This window comes from Lagenorhynchus albirostris, chromosome 1 (assembly GCF_949774975.1).
Source record: "Lagenorhynchus albirostris chromosome 1, mLagAlb1.1, whole genome shotgun sequence".
NCBI lineage: Eukaryota > Metazoa > Chordata > Mammalia > Artiodactyla > Delphinidae > Lagenorhynchus > Lagenorhynchus albirostris.
Genome location: NC_083095.1, coordinates 63,506,637 through 63,529,482, shown reverse-complemented (window position 1 = coordinate 63,529,482; position 22,846 = coordinate 63,506,637). Strand labels below are relative to the sequence as shown.

Sequence of the window (22,846 nt, the reverse complement as noted above, 5' to 3'; positions counted from 1 at the left end):
GCCAAGCCCCTGTTTGCTGATACCCAGTCCATTTCTGTTTTTTGCTTCCTTCCTGGACAACATTAACATCACCTCTTATCCTTACCGTTCTGATTTTCAGATCTGGCTTCATCTCTGGCAATTAGAGATTTATTTCACTTCCTTTCTTAAAAGTTCACCGTGTATTAAGTATTTTTGTCATATTTTATCCAGCCTTTTTAGATATTCCTAGGAGGAAGGGTTTTTTGTTTGTTTTTTCATCTTACTGGAATCAGAAAATTCACATAAAATTATAAGTATTTTTAAATAGGATTCTACATGATAGTAATTATAATTACTGAATTAAAAAACAACTAAAATATAACTTGCTATTAAATTGTTATAAACTTTCTAAAATTATTAGTTATGAGGTTGCAGTGACATTTTCCAGACCTGTGACTTAATTTTTCTCAGGCTAAGTTAAGGCAGTCATGCTAGTGTTCTTTCTATTGAGGATTTATTTGGATCCCATGGTTTTAAGAAGGCACATGAAGAAATTTGGCCATTTGATGCACAGATGCATTTTTTTACTGTTGTTCCCATGTTTAGAACAGTGCTTCTAACCAAAATAACTGGTATTCCCCTGTTTTTCCATATCCACTGTGACTAAAGCCAGTTGTTTTGATATTCCGTTTCTTCTAATCTTTGGAAAATATTATCTGATGTTTCAGTACATTGGATATAATTGACATGTTAAGATCACTGCTTCTTTTATGAAATACAGTTTTGAGTATATGTTATTGTAGTCCTCCTGGTTCCCCTTAGTTGCTATTCTAGAGTAGGAAATTAAACAAAATAAATGAGAGAGATCTGTGTTTAATTTCCTTGTGAAATTTGTATCAAAGTCTCAGAATAGAAGTAAACTGTCAAAAACATATAGATCGTCGTCCCCAAAATTTGAAAAAATTTAAGCTCATCTAAGTGGAAAGCTAAAAAAGAAGTTAGTGTCTCTTTGCATATCATTTGTTGAGAAAAATCAGTTGCTTAACCTGTTTGTTTTCTCATCCATAGTGTAGAAGAAATAATAAATAGAAGAGTCAAGTTATACTGCCACGTATGTCGTGAGAGTTATTTGTCATTATGAAGGCAGGTTTTTGATGGCAGGAGCTGGAGTCACCTCCATTCTAGATCTCACGTATCTAGTGTATAAGGGCCATTCTTTTATTTCTCTTTCTTGCTATTCATCTTTGGATCTTTCTGCTACTCATTTGTGATTAGGTAACAACCACAAATCAACAAATATCAGTTCTACTTCATTGTTTCTAATGAGAGGTTGGATAAGACAGGGGTCTGCAACCCCTGGGCCGCAGACCCCTGTTAGGAACTAGGCTGCGCAGCAGGAGGTGAGCAGCGGGTGAGCAAGCGAAGCTTCATCTGCTGCTCCCCATTGCTCCCATTACCACCTGAACCATCCCTCCATTCCCCCACCCCCCATCCGTGGGAAAGTTGTCCTCCGTGAAACCAGTCCCTGGTGCCAGAAAGGCTGGGGACTGCCGGCCGATAAGATAAAGAATTTAAACTTTTGATTAGCTCTTTTAGAATTGTTTTTTCATTTATTTACTCTTTTCCATGTTGTAGCAATAAGCAAGTTTTTTTTTTAATTTAAGCTCAAACTATAATTACATAAAGACTTTATACTTATTCTTTGAGTTTCCAAATTGCCTAGTTGTTAATCCTCAAACATGCCAAGCTCTTTGGTGTTTCTTTTTTTTTTTTTTAAATAAATTTATTTGTTTATTTTTGGCTGTGTTGGGTCTTCGTTGCTGCGTGCGGGCTTTATCTAGTTGCGGCGAGTGGGGGCTACTCTTCATTGCGGTGCATGGGCTTCTCACTGCGGTGGCTTCTCTTGTTGCGGAGCACAGGCTCTAGGAGCATGGGCCTCAGTGGTTGTGGCACACCGGCTCAGTAGTTGTGGCTCATGGGTTCTAGAGCACAGGCTCAGTAGTTGTGGCGCACAAGCTTAATTGCTCCGCGGCATGTGGGATCTTCCCGGCTCAGGGCTTGAACCTGTGTCCGCTGCATTGGCAAGCAGATTCTTAACCACTGCGCCACCAGGGAAGCCCTCTTTGGTGTTCCTTAAGGGCCTTCATGGTTCTTTCCTCTGCCTAGAGGGCACTTCCCCCAGAGGGAGCATGGTTTACTCCCTCACTTCATTCAGGTCTTTGTTCAAAAGTCACCTCATTAGAAAGGCCGTCACCAAATCTAAAATGGAGAGGGACTAGGGAAGGTGATGCTAATACCCTGCCTGGCTTAATTGTTCTTCAAGGCACTTTTCTCTACGTGAAATTAAGTATTTGTTACCTTGGTATTGCTTGTTTCCTTGGCTAATATAAATTCCTTGAGGGCAGGAAATGTTTTCACTTTTCTGTTCCTAGGAATAAGAACATTATTTTGCACATACATTTGGTACTTAATGAAAATCTGTTGACTCACTGACCAAGTGAATGTATTATGAATTTGTGGCCTAAGGGTGAGATCTAGCCCATATTAGTTTATTTGTTTGAGCGTCTTTGTGTTTTACTCTTTTAAAAAGTTATTTCACATATTTCAAAATGCCAGATTTTTAAATTTTCTTCGAATATCAAATCTGCTAACACTGGGTCTTTATTTTTGCTAACCCTGTGTCTTTATTTTTGTGTGGCAACAATTATCTGGACTGAGCACTGGGCTGTTTCCTTTATAAGGGACCTCCATTCTCCAGTTTGGTCATAGCCGTCACCTCCTTCTGTCGAATCTTCGACAATGAGATCTGAGTATTTGCTAATTATCATTTTGCCTGCTCTTATGGTTTCTTAGACTTGGCCTGTTTTACCTGTTTATATCACCTGCCTCGTTCCTGTAGTCATCTGAGTTTACAATTTCTTTTGTACAGTTTTTATAATTCCTATGCAGTTAAACTTCTCAGATTTAAACTTAAAAGTATAAAATGAGTTAAGACAATTGAAGTTGTGACAATTATTGAAGGAGATATATGTTGAATTTATAAAACCTATATGTTACAAAAATGAAGAACTCCCTTTAGACCAGTGAGCATGTGAAAAGATGCTCAGCATCATTAGCCATTAGGGAAATGTACATCAAAACTGCAGGGAGATACCTCTTCACACCCACAAACATGACTATAATAAAAAAGACATACAATAACAAGTTTTGGTTGAGGATGTGGAGAAATTGGGACCTTCATACATTGCAGTTGGGAATGTAAAATGGTGCGGCTACTTTGGAAAACTGTCTGGCAGTTCCTCAATGAGTTAAACAGAATTACCACATTTGGTAACTTGACAGTTTCATTCCTAGATATATATACCCAAGAGAATTGAAAACATACATCCATGCAGAACTTGTACACAAATGTTCATAGCACCATTTTTCATAATAGCCCCAAGGTGGAAATAACCCAAATGTTCATCCACTAATGAATAAGTAAATAAAATATGGTATTACCATACAGTGAAATATTACTTGGCAGTAAAAAAGAATGAAGTACTGATACATGCTGAACATGGTTAAACCTTGAAAATATTATGCTGAGGGAACTTCCCTGGTGGTGCAGTGGATAAGACTCCATGCTCCCAATGCAGGGGACCCGGGTTCGATCCCTGGTTAGGGAGCTAGATCCCACACGCATGCCACAACTAAGAGTTCTCATGCCACAACTAAGGAGCCTGCATGCTGCAACTAAGACCCAGTGCAACCAAATAAATACATAAATAAATATTTTTTTAGAAAGAAAGAAAATATGCTGAATGAAAGAAGTCAGTCATAGAATACCACATATTTGTATGATTCAGTTTATCTGAAATGTCCAGAATAGGTAAATCTATAGAAACAAAGTAGATTGATTAGTGGTTGCTGTGTGGTAGGTGGGGGAATGAGGATTGACTGCTAATGAGAATGGAGTTGTTTCTTTTTTTCTGTCAGTGCTGCATGGCTTGCAGGATCTTAGCTCCCCAACCAGGGATTAAACCTGGGCCCTCGGCAGTGAAAGTGCAGAGAGTACTAACCACTGGACCTCCAAGGAATTCCTGGAGTTTTTCTAGGAGGGACAGAATATTCTAAAATTAGATGGTGGTGATGTGGCACAATCTGTGAATTGTACATTTCAAACTAGTGAAGTGTGTGGTATATGAATTATGTCTCCATGAGATTATTTTTTTTAAATTAAAGCTTCTTTTATTAGTAGCCAAGAAACAAATGATCAAAAGGTTGGTGGGATTTTCATACCCCAGATCATAAGCCAGTCTGCAATCAAGTACAACTCTGGCAGTAGCCCTAGAAAGAAATGTTCTTTGCTTAAATTTACCATCCATTAAAACAGCTAAGCCTGCATATTTGTATTGCCCTATGCCATAGTTAGTATGCTGTCTCAGTAGGTCAACTCTTTCTTTTTCACGCCTTCTCAGCGTGGTCTATTCAAGGGCTTTTGTGTGCAATGACATAAATTTGTTTAGTTCGGAAAATGAGTATCTTGAGGACCCACTGGAAGTATTACAAAGTAGTAAAAGTATTACTCCCTGGCTAGTAACATATTTACTAAGCAGAGCTTTAGTAATGGGGAAGAAACAACAACCACCCAACCTCTTGGATTTTTCTGTTTGTCTATTAGAAGACATGGATTGGGAGGATAATCTTTGGATGAGATTATATTTTACACATCCTGTGATTGCACAGAGGTTCCTGAGACTCAGCTTTGGAACAAAACTTCTCCAGTATACCCTCTTCCATTCTGTGGTTTTAAGGGATTTCCAAGAGTGGTTAACATAGAATATCAGAACTGGAAGGGGATTTTATAAGCTATCTATTTAGTTTAACTCTTCATTTTTACAGATGTCCATTTTTCCAGTAATACTGAACTACCTTAGTTTGTCATTACTCCTGAAGTGAATATAATGAGTACCAAGAGCAGCACCAAGATGATAAATTGGAAGTATAATGGGAAATCTTTTTAATGTTAATTATTAGTGAAACCTGAATTTTAGAAATTTAATGCACTTGTTTTCCTTGGTTCGTTCAAACTGAAACAAGAAATGGTCATGTTGTATGTGAACTGTTTTAATTTCCTTGATAGTTTTATTTCTATTTATAAAAAATAGTATTCCCATTCCAACTAATATTTAGTTAGTTTTGATATGAATTGGAACTTTCTAAACATTGTATAGGAAATATATTTGAGCAGAGAAATTTTGAAACAAAGTGTTTTGCTGAGTAGAAGGGAAAGAGGATGGTCCTGCACAACTGTAGTCGGCAGGGATAGAAAAGCTAAAGAAGTCAAGTGACATATGAAAGCATGCATATGGACCAATGGTTATCTTAAAGGTGAAATATTTATTACTACTAGGATTTTCTTCCTTTTATTTTTTAATCAGCTTTATTAAGGTATAATTTACATATAAAAAATTTGCCAGTGTACAATTCGGTGAGTTTTGACAAATACATGCAGTTGTGTCATAACCTCTATAATCAAGATATGGGACCAAGTATATCATCCCCCAAAAGTTCCCTTGTATTCATTGCAGTCAGTTCCCTCTCCCTCCTTCCTGGAACCATTAATCTGCTTTCCGTTGGTATAGTTTTGCCTTAAATTTCATATAAATGAAGTCATACAGTATGTATTAGCCTTTTATGTCTGCCATTTTTTTAATTTAGCATAATACTTTTGAAATCCATTCATGTGTTTGTGTGTATCAGTAGTTTCTTTTTATTGATGAATAGTATAACATTGTCTGGATATACCACATTTTTTTCCATTCATTCACCAGTTGATGGACACTTGAATTGTTTCCAGTTTGGGACAATTACAAATAAAGCCATTATTAACATTCACATACAAGTCTCTGTGGATGCATGTTTTCATTTCTCTTCTTTCAATACCTAAAGGTGGAATTATTGAGATATAGGATAAATGTATGCTTAACCTTATAAGAAACTGCCCAATTGTTTTCCATAGTGTGGTTGTATTTTGCATCCCATTAGCAATATTTAAAAGTTCCAATTGCTCCACATACTTATTATGGCCAGTCTTTTAAATTTAGTCATTCTGGTGGGTGGATAATGATTTCTCAGTGGTTTTAAATTTGCATTTCCCTAGTGACTAATAATGTTGAGTGTCTAATCATGTGCTTATTGGCCTAAGGAGGCCAATAACCCCTTACAAAGAGGGTTCTTCCTCTTTGTAATTTTGATACAATGATATTATCTAATCCGCAGTTGATACTCAGTCACAATTGTCACTGGTCACAATAATGTCCTTTGTAAGTTTCTCCTTCCCCCAGATCCACTCCAGGATTACACATTGGATTTAGTTGTCATGTTTCTTTGGTCTTTTTTCATCTGCAACAAAAATCCCAGTTATCTTTGTCTTTCTTGGACCTTGATTTTTTTTGAAAACTATAGACCTAGTGTTTTGCAGAATGTCTCTCCGTTTGGGTTCACCTGATATTTCCTTATGATTAGATTCAGGCTATGTGTTTTTGGCAAGAATATCACAAAAATGCTGTTGTATCCTTGTCAGAGGCATCGTATCAGGAGGCATACTGTGTGAATATTGGTGATAACTGTTGCCCAAGAAATTTTTGCCTATCCTGATGTTATGCAGAATTCTCTTTTCTTCTAGGTTTGGCTCTTAGGTTTAGATTTCATAGTTTTTGCTTTTGGGTTTAGACTTACCTATAACAAAATAATTTTTGAGTGTGATATGAGATAGGGATGGGGGTTCGTTTTTTTCTCCAACTTTTTCCCTTGTTAGTTTTCTTACTTTACTGTTTCTCTGATTTGACTATTATTATTATTACTTTCTTGAAATTTATTTGCTCTTCTTTCTCTAGCTTAAAGTGAAAACTTGGATCAGTGATTTTAGACCTTTTTTCTTTTCATGTAATCATTTAAAGCTAAGTATTGCTCTAATGCAGGCATGAATTTTAATATTTTACTGTCACTTAATTCAAAATATTTTCTAATTTCCTGTGTAATTTTCTTTTAACCCATGGGTTATTTAGAAGTATTATTCAGGAATACTTGGAACTTGTCTAGATATCTTACTGCTGTTGGCTTTCTGTAGTCATTGCACCAATTTACATTCCCACCAACAGTGTACAAGGGTCCACTTTTGTGTGTGTGTGTGAATGTTAGAGTAATCAGCAAACATACTCTTTCAGATTTTAATATTTCTAAATGTATTGAGACTCATTTTATGGCCTAGAGCTGTGGTTTGTCTTGGTGTTCCATGTGTACTTAAAAGGAAGAAATATTCTGCCATTGTTGGATATATTGTCCTTTAGATATCAATCAAGTCAAAGTGGTTAATAGTAGTTTAGGTCTTCTCTATCCTTGCTGATTTTTATCTACTTGTTCTATCAATTACGGAGAGAAAAGTTGAAATTTCCATCTATGATTATAGACATTTATGTTCCTCCTTTCACTTCTGTCAAGTTTTGCTTCATGTATTTCAAAGCTCTGTTCTTATTTATGAATATGATTTCCCCATATATTGATTTTGTTGTCATTACAAAGTGTACCTTTTTATTTTTTGTAATACTCGTTTTCTTAAAATCTATTTTGTCTAAAATTAGTGTTGCCACTCCGACTTTCTTAAGCATACTGATGCATGATATGTATTTTCTTCCTACTTTTCACTTTCAGCTTATCCATATCTTTATATTTAAAGTACATCTCTTATAAACAGCATTTTTGATAGGGTTGAATTCAAATATTTTAAACAAATGGGACTACAACAAATTAAAAAGCTTTTGCACAGCAAAGGAAACTGATGACTTCATGAAAATGCCGCCTACTGAATGGGAGAAGATATTTGCAAACAATATATCAGATAAGGGGTTAATATCCAAAATATACAAAGAACTCATACACCTTAACATTAAAAAAACAAACAACCCAATTAAAAAGTGGGCAGAGGACCTGAATAGATGTTTTACCAAAGAAGACATACAGATGGCCAACAGGCACATGAAAAGATGCTCAACGTCACTGTCACCAGGGAATTGAAAACAAAAACCACAATGAGATATCACCTCGCACCTGCTGGAATGATTATTATCGAAAAGATAACAAATAACAAGAGCTAGTGAGTATGTGGAGAAAAGTGAACCCTTCTACACTGTTTGTGGGAATGTGAATTGGTGCAGCCACTATGGAAAACAGTATGGAAGTTCCTCAAAAACTAAAACTAGAACTACCATATGATCCAGCATTTCAACTCCTGGGTATTTATCCAAAGAAAACGAAAACACTAATTTGAAATGATATATGCACACCAGTGTTCACTGCAGCATTATTTACAATTGGCAAGACATGGAAGCAACCTCAGTGCCCATCAACAGATGAATAGATAAAGAAGATGTGGCATGCATGCGTATATATATGTATATATCACAACAGAATATTAGTCATAAAAAAGAATGAAATTTTTTCATTTGCAACAACATGGATGTACCTAAAGGGTATTATGCTAAGTGACATAGTCAGACAGAAAGACAAATACTCGATGATTTCGCTTTTATATGGAATCTAACAAACAAAACAAATGAACAAACATAACAAAATAGAAACAGAGTCATAGATACAGAGAACAAACAGGTGGTTGCTAGAGGGGATGAGTGCCGGGCCGAGAGGAATAGATTAAGGGAGATTAAGAAGTACAGACTTCCCGGTTACCAAATAAATGAGTCACGGGTGTTAACAGTACAGTGTGGGGAATGTAGTCGATAATATTGTAACATCTTTCTATGGTGACAGATAGTAACTAGACTTATCGTGGTGATAATTTTGAAACATATAGAAATAGCAAATCGCTATGTTGTGCATGAGGAACTAACATACAGTTGTAGTTCAACTGTACTTCAAAAACAAACAAGCAAACAAATTCACAGACAGAGATCAGATTTGTGGTTATCAGAGACAGGGGGTGGGGGAGGGCAAATTGGATGAAGTTAGTCAAAAGGCACAAACTTCTAGTTATTTAGATAAATAAGTACTAGAGATATGATGTATAACCTGATAAATATAATTAACCCTGCTGTGTGTCAAATATAAGAGTTGTTAAGAGTGTAAACCCTAAGTGTTCTTGTCACGAGAAAATTTTTTTTTTCTTTTTAAAAAAATTTTGTGTATATTAAGGTGATGAATGTTCATTAAAGTTATTGTGGTAATCATTTCATAATGTATGTAAGTCAAATCATTATGCTGTATACCTTAAACTTATACAGGGCTGTATGTCAATCGTATTGCAATAAAATTGGAAGAAAAAACAAAGTATGTCTCTTATAAACAGCATTTTTGATAGGGTTGAATTTAAATATTTTTATTTTGCTATTGTTTTATATTTATCCAAAAAAATTTTTTTTGGTTCCTCTGTTCCTACTTTCATGTTCTTTTGGGTTAATCAAATTTTTAAAAATATTTCATTGAATTCTTCTGTTGGCTTTTTATCTATGCCTTTTCTGTATTATTTTTAAATATGTGAGTTGGGATTATAATATGAATCTTTAACCTAGTCCACTTAGAGTTTAGATTACACCATTTCACATAAAATGTAGGAACCTTGTAGCAGTAGAATTCCATTTACCAAACACTTCCTGGTTTTTATGCTATTGTTGTCATATATATCACACCTGCATGTTTGATTTATCTTTGATTTATCCTGCTTTGTATTTTGTTTGTATTTATCCTGCTTCGAGTCTGCTCTGCTTCTTAGATAAGTTATATTTTTCATCAAATTTTGGCCATTATTCAGATTCCCTTTTCTATTTTCTCTTTTCCTCTCCATCCTCTCCTTTTAGACTCGAATGACACATATGTTGGTCTGTTTGGTATTGTCCCACAGGTTACTAAGGCTTTATCTTTTTCTTTCGATCTTTTTTCCTTCAGTTGCATAATTTCTGTTGCTCCGTCATTTGTGTTCACTGACTCTTACTTTTCCCATCCCTAATCTGTAATGTCTACCCTGTGAATATTTTATTCCACATGTGTGCCTTTTGGCTCTAGAATGTTCATTTTTATAGTTTCCATTTTCTGTTTTTTTCCTTTCTTTCCATTCATTATAACTATATTTTCCTTTAAATTCTTAAATCTATTTATAGTAGCTACTTGAAATTTCTTGCCTGCTAACTCCAGCATCTGATTTCTGTTGACTTTCTTCTCTCTTGACTGTGGGTCACATTTTCTTATTTCCTCTCATGTTTATTATTTTTTAAGTTGTATGTTGGACATTGTGAGGGGCATCTTGCAAAGGCTCTGGATTCCATTATCTTCCTCTGGAGGTTATTGATTTTCTGCTTTACCAGACTGTTAAACTTGGTTAGACTTAGAGACTCCAGACTCTGCCACTCTTGCAGTGGATAATAATTGAAATCTTTGTTCGAGTCTTTTAAGTCTTTCATCTGTTGTTTTTTTTTGCTGGGCTCCTTGGAGTCTCCTCCACGCATGTACAGATCAAGAGTTAGCCAAGGATTTGGGCAGATTTATACACAGATTTTTGCAGTTCCCTCTTTTCTAGCATTCTTTCTGTAACTTCCCAGCCTCTCTGGCAGCCTCAAACTCTTCTGATTTCTCAAACCAGTCAGTCTGTGGCTTTCTGCTTGATTTCCAGCTGCCCCTGCCAACCATGCTGACTAGAGAGTGCCCTCTGGCAAAAAGCCACATACAGGCAAATTTCTCCTGCTGCAGTTCACTTATTATCTGGTTATCTGTAAATAGATAACAAACCACCCCAAATGTAGTGGCATTAAACAGAAACAGTCGCCTATTATTATTATTAAGATTATATCATCTCATGGTTCTAGGGTTTGACTAAACTGAGTTGTGTGATTTTTGCTTGGTCCTTCTACTGTTGTAATCAAATGAAGGCTAAGGTCATCTTGAAATCTCCCTTACTCTCTAGATCTGATGGTTGGTGTTGGCTTTTGGCTCGGACTTAGTTCGACTGTCAGGTAGAACACCTGTACATGACCCATGACCTCTGCCTGGGTTTTTAATGATGGTTGGGTTCAAAGAGCAGACATCCTAAGAGGGAGAGCCAGATGGAAGCTGTATTTCCTTTTAATACCCAGCCTTGGAAGTCACAGAGTGTCACTTCTGCCACACTCATTCATTGAGGCAGTCACAAAGAAAAGCCTCTAGTCAAGAGAAGGGAGTTAGACTCTACCTTTTGGGGGGGGGGGAGTGTCAAAGAATTTTCAGACATGTTTTAAAACCATCAAACCTTCTTTCATATGTTTTGTGCCCTCCCAATTTCTGCTTGCTTTTGGTCATTCTCTAGCACCTTCAAATAGTTATTTTTTATATAGAAAATATTATATTATCTGGTAATCCATTACAGACTACTCCATCATTACCAGGAGTGGAACTCCCTCTCCTCCTTTTCTTCCATCCATAGCACTCATCACATTTGACATTTAATATATTAACTTGTTTATTTTGTGTCTCCTTCCATTAAAATACAAGCTCCATTAAGTTGGGCTTTTGTCTCTTTGGTAACTGCTGGGCATATAGGTGGTCAACAAATTTTTTTTCCCCAGAAGTTAAATATAGCAAGCACATTGCTGTTTATTCCTTCATCTTTTCTAATATTGAAAAGCCTTGTTATATCCAATTTTTACTTATGAGCCTAGCAAAAAATATATTACATGTCTCATTGTCACCACTGCAATAAAATTACAGTGATGGAAGCAAAACCTGTGTCTCAATGTAGCCACATTAACAATTTATGGACACCATGAACAACAGTGCCCATTTTCAATAGAATGAGGCTTTCAACAAATGTTTGTTGAATGAATGAATGAATTTTCAACTCTTCAAAATAGCCATAAGTAACCAAATCCTCTTGATGACAAAAGAGGAGTACAAGTTATAGAGTCTTGTTTTTTCAACATGGTTGCACTGATAGACTGGCATATCTGAGATTCGCTTCTCCTTGGCTTATAGAACAGGGCATAGAGATTTTGACATTTTATTCTCATCTGACTACCATGTGTGTCAGTGTAGCAGACTAGATAACTGGTTACAGATCAAATGAAATACCATGTGAAGTACTTTGTGAAGTGTAAAACACTATGAGATTATAAGATGTATCAGATAATTACATGCAGTTGTATCTATTAGGCTGGTCTTTTCAGATTTCATTTTGAAAGCATCTGTGTGTTTGTGTGTATTTTTAAGAGATGAATATTTTGACTTACCAGAACAATAATGAAAGTCATAGCAGTGTGTTTATAATAAAGACCTTACTAGGTTCTTATTAATATTTTATCTGACTTTTCTTTTTTAGGAACTTAAGAGATTTCAGGACTTTGTAAAATACCATCCTCCTTTTGATATTGTCATTGATGGGCTCAATGTTGCCAAAATGTTTCCTAAAGCTCGTGAATCTCAAGTTGTAAGTACAAGTTTTATTTTGTTATTCCAAATCTCTAGAAATATTTATTGTACCCATTTGTGACCTTCCTTGGGTCTCTTAGTTTCCCATTTTACCTTCCTCTAAAAATAAGTTCCCAAAAGTGACCAACCAGTCATCTGAGATTCAGTGTTTTCATCTCTGGCAAGTAAGTGGCTCTTACAGGCAGGGCAAGAGTGAGAGATTAAAAAGTCTATGTAATAAAGGGCCAGTTCAGCCCTTTTTGTGTAACCTTTAGCTAACCTTCTCCTAGGTCTCTACTCTTTGGGGTTACTCTATCTTGTCCCTGTGGATCACATCCCTCCATTTGAAATTTATCAACATATACTATTAAGAGATATTAATCATAACTCACATTTGTGTTTTTCTAAACATACTATGTTTATAAATTAACCTAAGCAGTTCTTTTTTTTGTAAGGTAATTGTTTGTTCTGTCAATTTCTAAGTGTCCTAGTAGTTTCTAATAGGAATATCATGATTTTTTATAGCACTACTGAGCAATTATTTTAATCCCCATTTTTACAGATTAGAAAATTAGAAAATTAAGGTCAATTTTGTTCAGTAAATCCTCAGAAAGCAGTCATAACATCAAAAGTTGATTGTAGAGAGTTCCTGGGTTTCCGACTTGTGGCTCTTATTCCTGGCAATCTATGGCCATTCATCTGTAGTTAAACTATTATTTCTTAAAAATTACTGCCAACTTAAAAGCTTTTTCTCAGAGATGCTACTAGTCCAATTTGACCATTTGTACTCAAAAAAGCTTACAGCTACTAACAAAGGACAAGGTAGATTTATAGAAAATTTTTTGTATGCCTTTCCTTTACGTTTGTGCCTACATTCTTATGGTCAAGTATGTACTTTTTCTCCTTTATTATTAAACAACACAAAAGTAAGTTGAAAATATTTCTATCTCTTAGGTACCTGAAGGGCCCTTTGAAGCAGTAACATTGACAAAAGCAAAGCCAGAATAGGAAGTATGAAATTATTATCACTAATGCATGGTACAGCTCAGAATCAGAAGAGTTCATTCCCATCTAAACTGTGAGAATGAGAAGTTTCCTATTTGTTTACCTTCTATTTGACTTTCAGCTTCACACAAAGCACTAAAAATTGGCTTGCCAGAAATATATAGCCCAAATGGGAATAACTTATGCAGGTACCATGTTGAAGATGATGTAGTAAACACATTCCCCGGCATTGTGGGAGAAAAATGTGCACATTTTTTTTTTTCTTTTTTTTGCGGTACGCAGGCCTCTCACTGTTGTGGCCTCTCCCATTGTGGAGCGCAGGCTCCGGACGCACAGGCTCAGCGGCCATGGCTCACGGGCCCAGCCGCTCCGCGGCATGTGGGATCTTCCCGGACCGAGGCACGAACCCACATCCCCCGCATCGGCAGGCGGACTCTCAACCACTGCGCCACCAGGGAAGCCCAAAATGTGCACATTTTTAAAGATTTTAGCAGATTTTGGCAGAGAGGCAGAGATCAAATGATGGGCCAGGGAAATCATAGGCATCTGCCACTACTTTTAGCTTTTACTCTTAAAATAATTTAATGTAAGCCATAGTTTATGTGACAAGTAATTGTTATTACCCAGCTTTTCAGAGCACTGTTATGTGTGGTAGTGCACTGGCATTATATGTGGGAAATCTCAGCTTGGAGACTCAGAGATGCCACCTGAATAGCATTTAATAGCATTTTAAATAGCTTTAAAGTAGCATTTTAGTTTAGAAATTAAGAATGGGCATTCTGGAACCAGACTTTTTATATTCAATCTACCACTTTTAATTGCTTTCATAGTTTGAGCAAGTTATTTAACCTATCTGTGCCTTAGTTTCCCAATCTGTAAAATAGGCATAATAATAGTACCCATCTCTTAAAGATGTAGTGAAGAATACTTGGCACATACTAAGTACCTAATAGGTGTAACTATTATTGTGATTACTATTCAAAGTAACTTCCCAAATGGAACCGTAATTCTTGCTTTTAGCAAACCCGTTTGGCAGTATAAGATTTTCTCCTGTTGTGTCATCCATGTCAATGGAGCTAAAAGAAAATACAAATCTCTGCCTTAGTATTAGATTTAGTATTACTGTTTGACTCTAGGTGAGGTACTCAAACAATACTTGATTGAAAATTGAAGCCAGTACCATCAAAAACTTAAGAAAAATTTAAAATTTGATTTTAAGAAATGTTATTTTCTTATGATTATAAAAGTAAGCCCTGGGCTTCCCTGGTGGCGCAGTGGTTGAGAGTCCGCCTGCCGATGCGGGGGATGTGGGTTCGTGCCCCGGTCCGGGAAGATCCCACATGCCGCGGAGCGGCTGGGCCCGTGAGCCATGGCCGCTGGGCCTGCACGTCCGGAGCCTGTGCTCCGCAAGGGGAGAGGCCACAACAGTGAGAGGCCTGCGTACCGCCAAAAAAAAAATAATAAAAATAAAAAAATAAAAACAAACTGAAAAAAATTGTTTACAATACATGTGACAAAGGACTAATTTCGTGACTGTACCAAGGTCTCTATAAGTCTATAAGAAAAAGATGAACCATGCAGTAGAAAAGTGGCTTAACCCTATTCATAATTCTAGTTATGCAAATTAAAATGTTTGTCTTCCAGACTGGCAGAGATTTAAAAGTTGGTAGTATCCAGTATTTTGAATGGTTTGGAGAGGTAGAGAAGAGGGTATCAGTACAATGTTTTTTTGGTGGGTGATTTGGCAATAACTTTGGATGCCTAAAAGGTTTGAAATTCTACTCTTAGAAACGAATATATTCACATTACTATATAAAGTTATGTGTCCAAATATGTTAGTTATAGCATTGTTTGTAAGCAGAAAAGTGTAATCAACCTAAATATCTGTCAACTTAGGACCTGATATATGTTGAAACATCTATTTTAAATGAATGAGGGAGATCTGTATGTACTGATGTGGAACGATACCCAAAGTTAAGTGTAAGAAAAAAGTTGAAGAGCAACAAACTGAATATGGCCCCACTTGTGTTAAAAGCAAACAAAAGGATTACCCATATATAAATGTTTGTTAGGTAAGTTTGTATCTGACTAGAAAATTTCTAGAAATTACACATAAAAACTTAACAATAGTTAACTTTAAGAGTTGGGGATAGAGTATAAGACAATAAGAGGATTTTACTTTTTCATTTATGCTTTTAAAATTTTCTTTACAATGAGTATATATTACTTTAAAATTAAAAAAAAATCACCATCAGGAAAAGTAAAAAGGCATTCTTGGTAAATATTCTAAAATAACTGTATCTTATGGATTACCACAATTTTTTAATCATTTCCCTGTTGGTGGGCATATTAGATTGTTTCTCATTTTTCACCATGGTAAATAATGCTTGGAAGAAGATCTCTGTGCACGTTTCAGATGATTTCCTGAGAATGGATTCCCAGAAATAGAACTCTTGAGTCAAAGGGTAAGGATATTTTTAAAGGTCTCACTACATATTGCCAAATTGCTTTCCAAAATGATTGTAGCAATTTATACTCCCACCAACAGTGTATAAAAGTGCCCAAATAGAACACATTTCTTCAAAGTTGCTTATTACATGACTGCCTCAATTATTTAGTTGCATTTGTGCCATGAATCTGCTATGTGAAAAGCGCTGGACAGTTTTAACCCAGATTTCTTAGATCAAACATTTCTAAAATTTGTAAACAAAGTTTAATAAAATAACCAGGAAGAAATATTCTTGACCTTCTTATTTGTCCTCTTTCTCTCTCTCCCTTTTTTTTTTTAACATCTCTATTGAAGTATAATTGCTTTACAATGGTGTGTTAGTTTCTGCTGTATCACAAAGTGAATCAGCTATACGTATACATATATCCCCATATCTCCTCCCTCTCGAGTCTCCCTCCCACCCTCCCTATCCCACCCATCTAGGTGGTCACAAAGCACCGAGCTGATATCCCTGTGCTATGCGGTTGCTTCCCACTAGCTATCTGTTTTACATTTGGTAGTGTATACATGTCCATGCCACTCTCTCACTTTGTCCCAGCTAACCCTTCCCCCTCCCCATGTCCTCAAGTCCATTCTCTATGTCTGTGTCTTTATTCCTGTCCTGCCCCTAGGTTCTTCAGAACCATTTTTTTTTCTTTTTTATCCATATATATGTGTTAGCATATAGTATTTGTTTTTCTCTTTCTGACTTCACTCTTTATGACACACTCTAGGTCCATCCATCTCACTACAAATAACTCAATTTCATTTCTCTTTATGGCTGAGTAATATTCCATTATATATATGTGCCACATCTTCTTTATCCATTCATCCGTCGACGGACACTTAGGTTGCTTCCATGTCCTGGCTATTGTAAATAGAGCTGCAGTGAACATTGTGGTACATGACTCTTTTTGAATTATGGTTTTCCCAGGGTATATGCCCAGTAGTGGGATTGCTGGGTCATATGGTAGTTCTATTTGTAGTTTTTTAAGGAACCTTCATACTGTTCTCCATAGTGGCTGTATCAGTTTACATTCCCACCAACAGTGCAAGAGGGTTCCCTTTTCTCCACACCCACTCCAGCATTTATTGTTGGCAGACTTTTTGACAATGGCCATTCTGACTGGTGTGAGGTGATACCTCAATGTAGTTTTGATTTGCATTTCTCTAATGATTAGTGATGTTGAGCATCCTTTCATATGTTTGTTGGCAATCTGTACATCTTCTTTGGAGAAATGTCTATTTAGGTCTCCTGCCCATTTTTGGATTGGGTTGTTTGTTTTTTTGTTATTGAGCTGCATGAGCTGCTTGTATATTTTGGAGATTAATCCTTTGTCAGTTGCTTCATTTGCAAATATTTTCTCCCATTCTGAGGGTCGTCTTTTGTCTTCTTTATGGTTTCCTTTCTTTTTAGTATCATTAGGTCCCATTTGTTTATTTTTGTTTTTATTTCCATTTCTCTAGGAGGTGGGTCAAAAAGGATCATGCTGTGATTTATGTCATAGAGTGCTCTGCCTATATTTTCCTCTAAGTGTTTGATAGTGTCTGGCCTTACATTTAGGTCTTTATTCCATTTTGAGTTTATTTTTGTGTATGGTGTTAGAGAGTGTTCTAATTTCATTCTTTTACATGTAGCTGTCCAGTCTTCCCAGCACCACTTATTGAAGAGGCTGTCTTTTCTCCATTGTGCATTCTTGCCTCCTTTATCATAGATAAGGTGACCATATGTGTGTGGGTTTATCTCTGGGCTTTCCATCCTGTTCCATTGATCTGTATTTCTGTTTTTGTGTCAGTACCATACTGTCTTGTTTAGTGTAGCTTTGCAGTATAGTCTGAAGTCAGGGAGCCTGATTCCTCCAGCTCTGTTTTTCTTTCTCAAGATTGCTTTGGCTATTCCGGGTCTTTTGTGTTTCCATACAAATTGTGAAATTTTTTGTTCTAGTTCTGTGAAAAATACCATTGATAGTTTGATAGGGATTGCACTGAATCTGTAGATTGCTTTGCATAGTATAGTCATTTGCACAATGTTGATTCTTTCAATCCAAGAACATGGTATATCTCTCCATCTGTTTATATCATCTTTAATTTCTTTCATTGGTGTCTTATAGTTTTCTGTATACAGGTCTTTTGTCTCATTAGGTAGGTTTATTCCTAGGTATTTTATTCTTTTTGTTGCAGTGGTAAATGAGAGTGTTTGCTTAATTTCTCTTTCAGATTTTTCATCATTAGTGTATAGGAATGCAAGCGATTTCTGTGCATTAATTTTGTAACCTGCTACTTTACCAAATTCATTGATTAGCTCTAGTAGTTTTCTGGTAGCATCTTTAGGATTCTCTATGTATAGTATCATGTCATCTGCAAACAATGACAGCTCTACTTCTTCTTTTCCAATTTGGATTCCTTTATTTGTTTTTCTTCTCTGATTGCTGTGGCTAAAACTTCCAAAACTATGTTGAATAATAGTGGTGAGAATGGACAACCTTGTTTGGGTTTGTTTTTTTTTGGGGGGGGGTACGCGGGCCTCTCACTGTTGTGGTCTCTCCCGTTGCAGAGCACAGGCTCTGGATGTGCAGGCTCAGCAGCCACGGCCCATGGGCCTAGCCGCTCCGCAACATGTGGGATCTTCCCGGACCGGGGCACAAACCCGTGTCCCCTGCATCGGCAGGTGGACTCTCAACCACTGCGCCACCAGGGAAGCCCAACTTTGTTTGTTTTTGATCTTAGTGGAAATGGTTTCAGTTTTTCACCATTGAGAACAGTGCTGGCTGTGGGTTTGTCATATGGCCTTTATTATGTTGAGGTAAGTTCCCTCTATGCCTACTTTCTGGAGGGTTTTTATCATAAATGGGTGTTGATATTTGTCATAAGCTTTTTCTGCATCTATTGAGATGATCATATGGTTTTTCTCCTTCAATTTGTTAATATAGTTTATCACATTGATTGATTTGCGTATATATTGAAGAATCCTTGCATTCCTTGGATAAACCCCACCTGATCGTGGTGTATGATCCTATTAATGTGCTGTTGGATTCTGTTTGCTAGTATTTTCTCTCTCTTAATACAGTTGCCTTTAAGTGTGCACAAAGGAAAGATTAGGAATCTTAGTTCTAGAGTTTTTCATCTTTGTGTGAAGAAGTTTCCAGGTTTTTTTCTGTGGAATAATGTACAGGTCATTTATGTTTTTTCCATGGACCCTCTACATAATATGTGACAAATTCTTCTTGGTCTTTTTCTATTAATGGTCAATTATGTATCCAGCATTGTCCTCTGTAAGTTCATAAATTAGAAAAGACCATTTTTACATTCATTATTTAGGGAGTACACCTTGATCACATATCTTGATCTCAGAGCCTATACAGTTTAGGGGTGATAGTGACTTAAGGAGCTAAAAATAAGTTCTGGTTGTGAACTTGTTTTCTCAATTTTCATATGCACTTTTTTATATTTTAATTTTTTTTGAAATCAGATTATGTCTTATAATTGATGTCAGTAGAAACTTGCCAGTCACCTTGTAGAGTTGAGACTTACTGGTGGTTGTCATTGCCTGGGAATGTGCACATTTAGCTGTACACAGCTATGTCTGTTCATCCACTTGTGACCTCAGTTGAGTAGTTGTATTGGCAGCTCCACACGCTGTTTAATTTTAACCTTAATCTTAACTTTAAATATTTGCTGAGGGTTTTCTGACCATGCAGTAAAAGTGGTGGTAATTGACACATTTCTCAGAATAACGTACAGAATTTTAAAGCAAGGAGAGGTTGTTAAAACCGATTTTTGCAGAATGGCATCATTCATTGAAAGAAAAAGCAATAATCAAATATGAAATGCAGGCAAACCCCCAGTATTCTTCACTGTTTTTGCTGTTGGTCTTAAAAGTGATACACAAGTAAAGGTGAAGAACACAGGTTCTCAGGAGAGTAGTATGTATGTTACATGTCATAGAGCGGCTATGGCCAAAAGTAATTCAGAAGAGCCTTTAACTCAGATATGAAGATTCCTATTTAAATGTTACTTGTGATTCTGAAAACGTAAATACGGCATGGAACTATATGATTAATATATGATTTTGTTTGTTACTGAAAAAGAAAACTTTTTTGCTTTTTGCTTAAAAGTTATTACTAAATCCATGGCCATCTTGTAGTTTCTGGTGTCTTAATACCATTACAGGATATACTGAATGGAACTGGAGATTGTAAAGTCCCCGACTAGATTTCACTTTTGGCACAGTTTAGGATTTTGATCAAGTAATGTGTCATTTCTTTAGTACCTACATTGAGGTATAATTCATAAGCCATAATATTCATCCTTTTAAAGTGTACAGTTCAGTGAGTTTTAGTACAGTGGGCCCTCTGAATCTGCTGGTTCTGCATCTTCAGATACGGAGGGCCAAGTATGCCATTTTTGTACAAAGGACTTGAACATCCATGGCTTTTGGTATCTCCCAGGGGTTCTGGAACCAATCCCCACTGGATACTAAGGGACAACTGTATATTTACAGAGTTTTGCAATCATTATTGATATCAAATTCCAGAATATTTTTCATTCCCCTCAAAGTAACCCCATACCCTTTAGTGGTCACTCTCAATTCCTTTCTCCCCTTACCCTTGGTAACCACTAATCTATTTTCTGTCTTCATGGATTTACCTATTCTAGACATTTCATATTTTCACTTAGCATGCTTCCAAATTTCATCCATATTGTAGCATGAATCAGTGCGTCATTACTTTTTAAAAAATATTTATTTATTTATTTGGCTGTGTTGGGTCTTAGTTGCAGCACACAGGATCTTCATCGCAGCAATGGGCTTCTCTCTAGCTGTAGCACGCGGGCTCTAGAGCGCACGGGCTTAATTGCCCCGCAGCATGTGGGATCTTAGTTCCCTGACCAGGGGTTGAACCCACATCCCCTGCATTGGAAGGTGTATTCCTAACCACTGGACCACCAGGGAAGTCCTAGTACTTCATTACTTTTTATTGCTGAATGATGTTCCCTTGTATGGATATGCCACATTTTATTTATCTCTTCATTAGTTTGTAAAGATTTGGATTATTTCCACTTTTTGGCTATTAAGAATAATGCTACTGTGAACACTTCATGTACATGTTTTGTGTGAGCATGTTTTCAGTTCTCTTGGGTATATACCTAAGCAGTGGAATTTCCAGGTCATATGGTAGTTCTCTGTTTAACCTTTTAAGGAACTGCCAAACTTCCAAAGCATCTGCACCATTTTACATTTCCACCAGCAGTATATAAGATTCCAGTTTCTCCACATCCTTACCAACACTTGTTATTACCAGTCTTTTTTATTATAGCTATCCTAGTAGGTATGAAATGGTATCTCATTGTAGTTTTGATTTGCATTTCCTAATGGTATATGATGTTGAGCATTTTTCATGTGCTTATTGGCCATTTATGTATCTTCTTTGGAGAAATGTCTATTAAAATCCTTTGCTTATTTTTTAATAGCATTACTTGTCTTTTTATTGAGTTGTAATTTTTTCATGTATTCTGAATACTAGGGATTTATCAGGTATATGATTTGCAAATATTTTCTCCCATTTGGATTGTCTTTCCAGTCTCTTGATGGTATCCTTTGAAGCACAAAAGTTTTTAATTTTGTTGAAGTCCAGTTTGTCTTTTTTTTTGCCTGCTGTTGGTGTCCTATCTAAAGAAATCATTGCCTGGGACTTCCCTGGTGTTCCAGTGGTTAAGACTCTGTGCTTCCACGCAGGGGGCTTGGGTTCAGTCCCTGGTTGGGAAACTAAGATCCCACATGCCATGCTGTGCAGCGTGCATGCATGCATCAATCAATCAATCGTTACCTAATCCAGGATTATGAAGATTTATGCCTATCTTTTCTTCTAAAGTTATATAGTTTTAGTTCTTGAATTTATAGTGTCTGCATTTTTTAAACATCTTTATTGTAGTAAAATTGTTTTACAATGGTGTGTTAGTTTCTGCTTTATAACAAAGTGAATCAGCTATACGTATACATATATCCCCATATTTCCTCCCTCTTGCATCTCCCTCCCACCCTCCCTATTCCACCCCTCTAGGTGGTCACAAAGCACGGAGCTGATCTCCCTGTGCTATGCGGTTGCTTCCCACTAGCTATCTATTTACATTTTAGTGTTTGCATTTTTAGGGAAACAATCTTTTTTTTTTTTAATTGAAGTATAGTTGATTTACGATGTTGTGTTAGTTTCTGGTATATAGCTAAGTGATTCAGTTATATATGTATATATTCTTTCTCAGATTCTTTTCCATTGTAAGTTATCACAAGATATTCAATGTAGTTCCCTGTGCTGTACAGTAGGACCTTATTGTATATCTATTTTATATATAGTAGCTTGTATTTGCAAATCCCAGACTCCTAATTTATCCCCCGTCCCTCTTTGATAACATAAGTTTGTTTTCTATGGCTGTGAGTCTGTTTCTGCTTTGTACATAAGTTCATTTGTATCATTTTTAAGATTCCACATATAAGTGATATCATATGATATTTGTCTTTGTCTGACTTAGTATGATAATCTCTAGATTCATCCATGTTGCTGCAAATGGCATTATTTCATTCTTTTTTGTGGCTGAGTAGTATTCCACTGTATATATATACCACATCTTCTTTATCCATTCATCTGTCGATGGACACCTAGGTTGCTTCCATGTCTTGGCTATTGTAAATAGTGCTTCTGTGAACATTGGGGTACATGTATCTTTTCAATTTAGAGTTTTCTCCAGATGTATGCCCAGGAATGGGATTGCTGGATCATACGGTAACTCTATTTTCAGTTTTTTAAGGAACCTCCGTACTGTTTTCCATAGTGGCTGCACCAATTTATATTCCCACCAACAGTGTAGGAGGGTTCCCTTTTAAAGAAGCAATCTTCAGTAGATGGTAAACCAACATAATTTAGAGTATAGTGAGATTTAGACAGGACTAGGCTTGACCCTTTCTAATTCATC

The 22,846-nt window shown here is 36.3% G+C and overlaps 1 protein-coding gene and 1 non-coding gene across 4 annotated transcripts in view; one reads left to right on the top strand and one right to left on the bottom strand.

Annotated features, from left to right (window-relative positions):
* Positions 1 to 22,846, top strand: part of PRORP (protein only RNase P catalytic subunit) — a 127,991-nt gene that overhangs the window by 42,178 nt on the left and 62,967 nt on the right. For all 3 annotated transcript variants that reach the window (XR_009539572.1, XM_060143548.1, XM_060143556.1), the window contains one exon: positions 12,299 to 12,406. Coding sequence is in view for 2 of the 3 variants with exons in the window: in XM_060143548.1 (XP_059999531.1) it covers positions 12,299 to 12,406 (108 nt within the window). In the remaining variant the exon portion in view is untranslated. The remainder of the gene's footprint in view (positions 1 to 12,298; positions 12,407 to 22,846) is intronic.
* LOC132506248 (small nucleolar RNA SNORA1) lies at positions 11,649 to 11,782 on the bottom strand. The gene has a single exon (XR_009535764.1). It is a non-coding gene; the product is annotated as a small nucleolar RNA SNORA1 (small nucleolar RNA).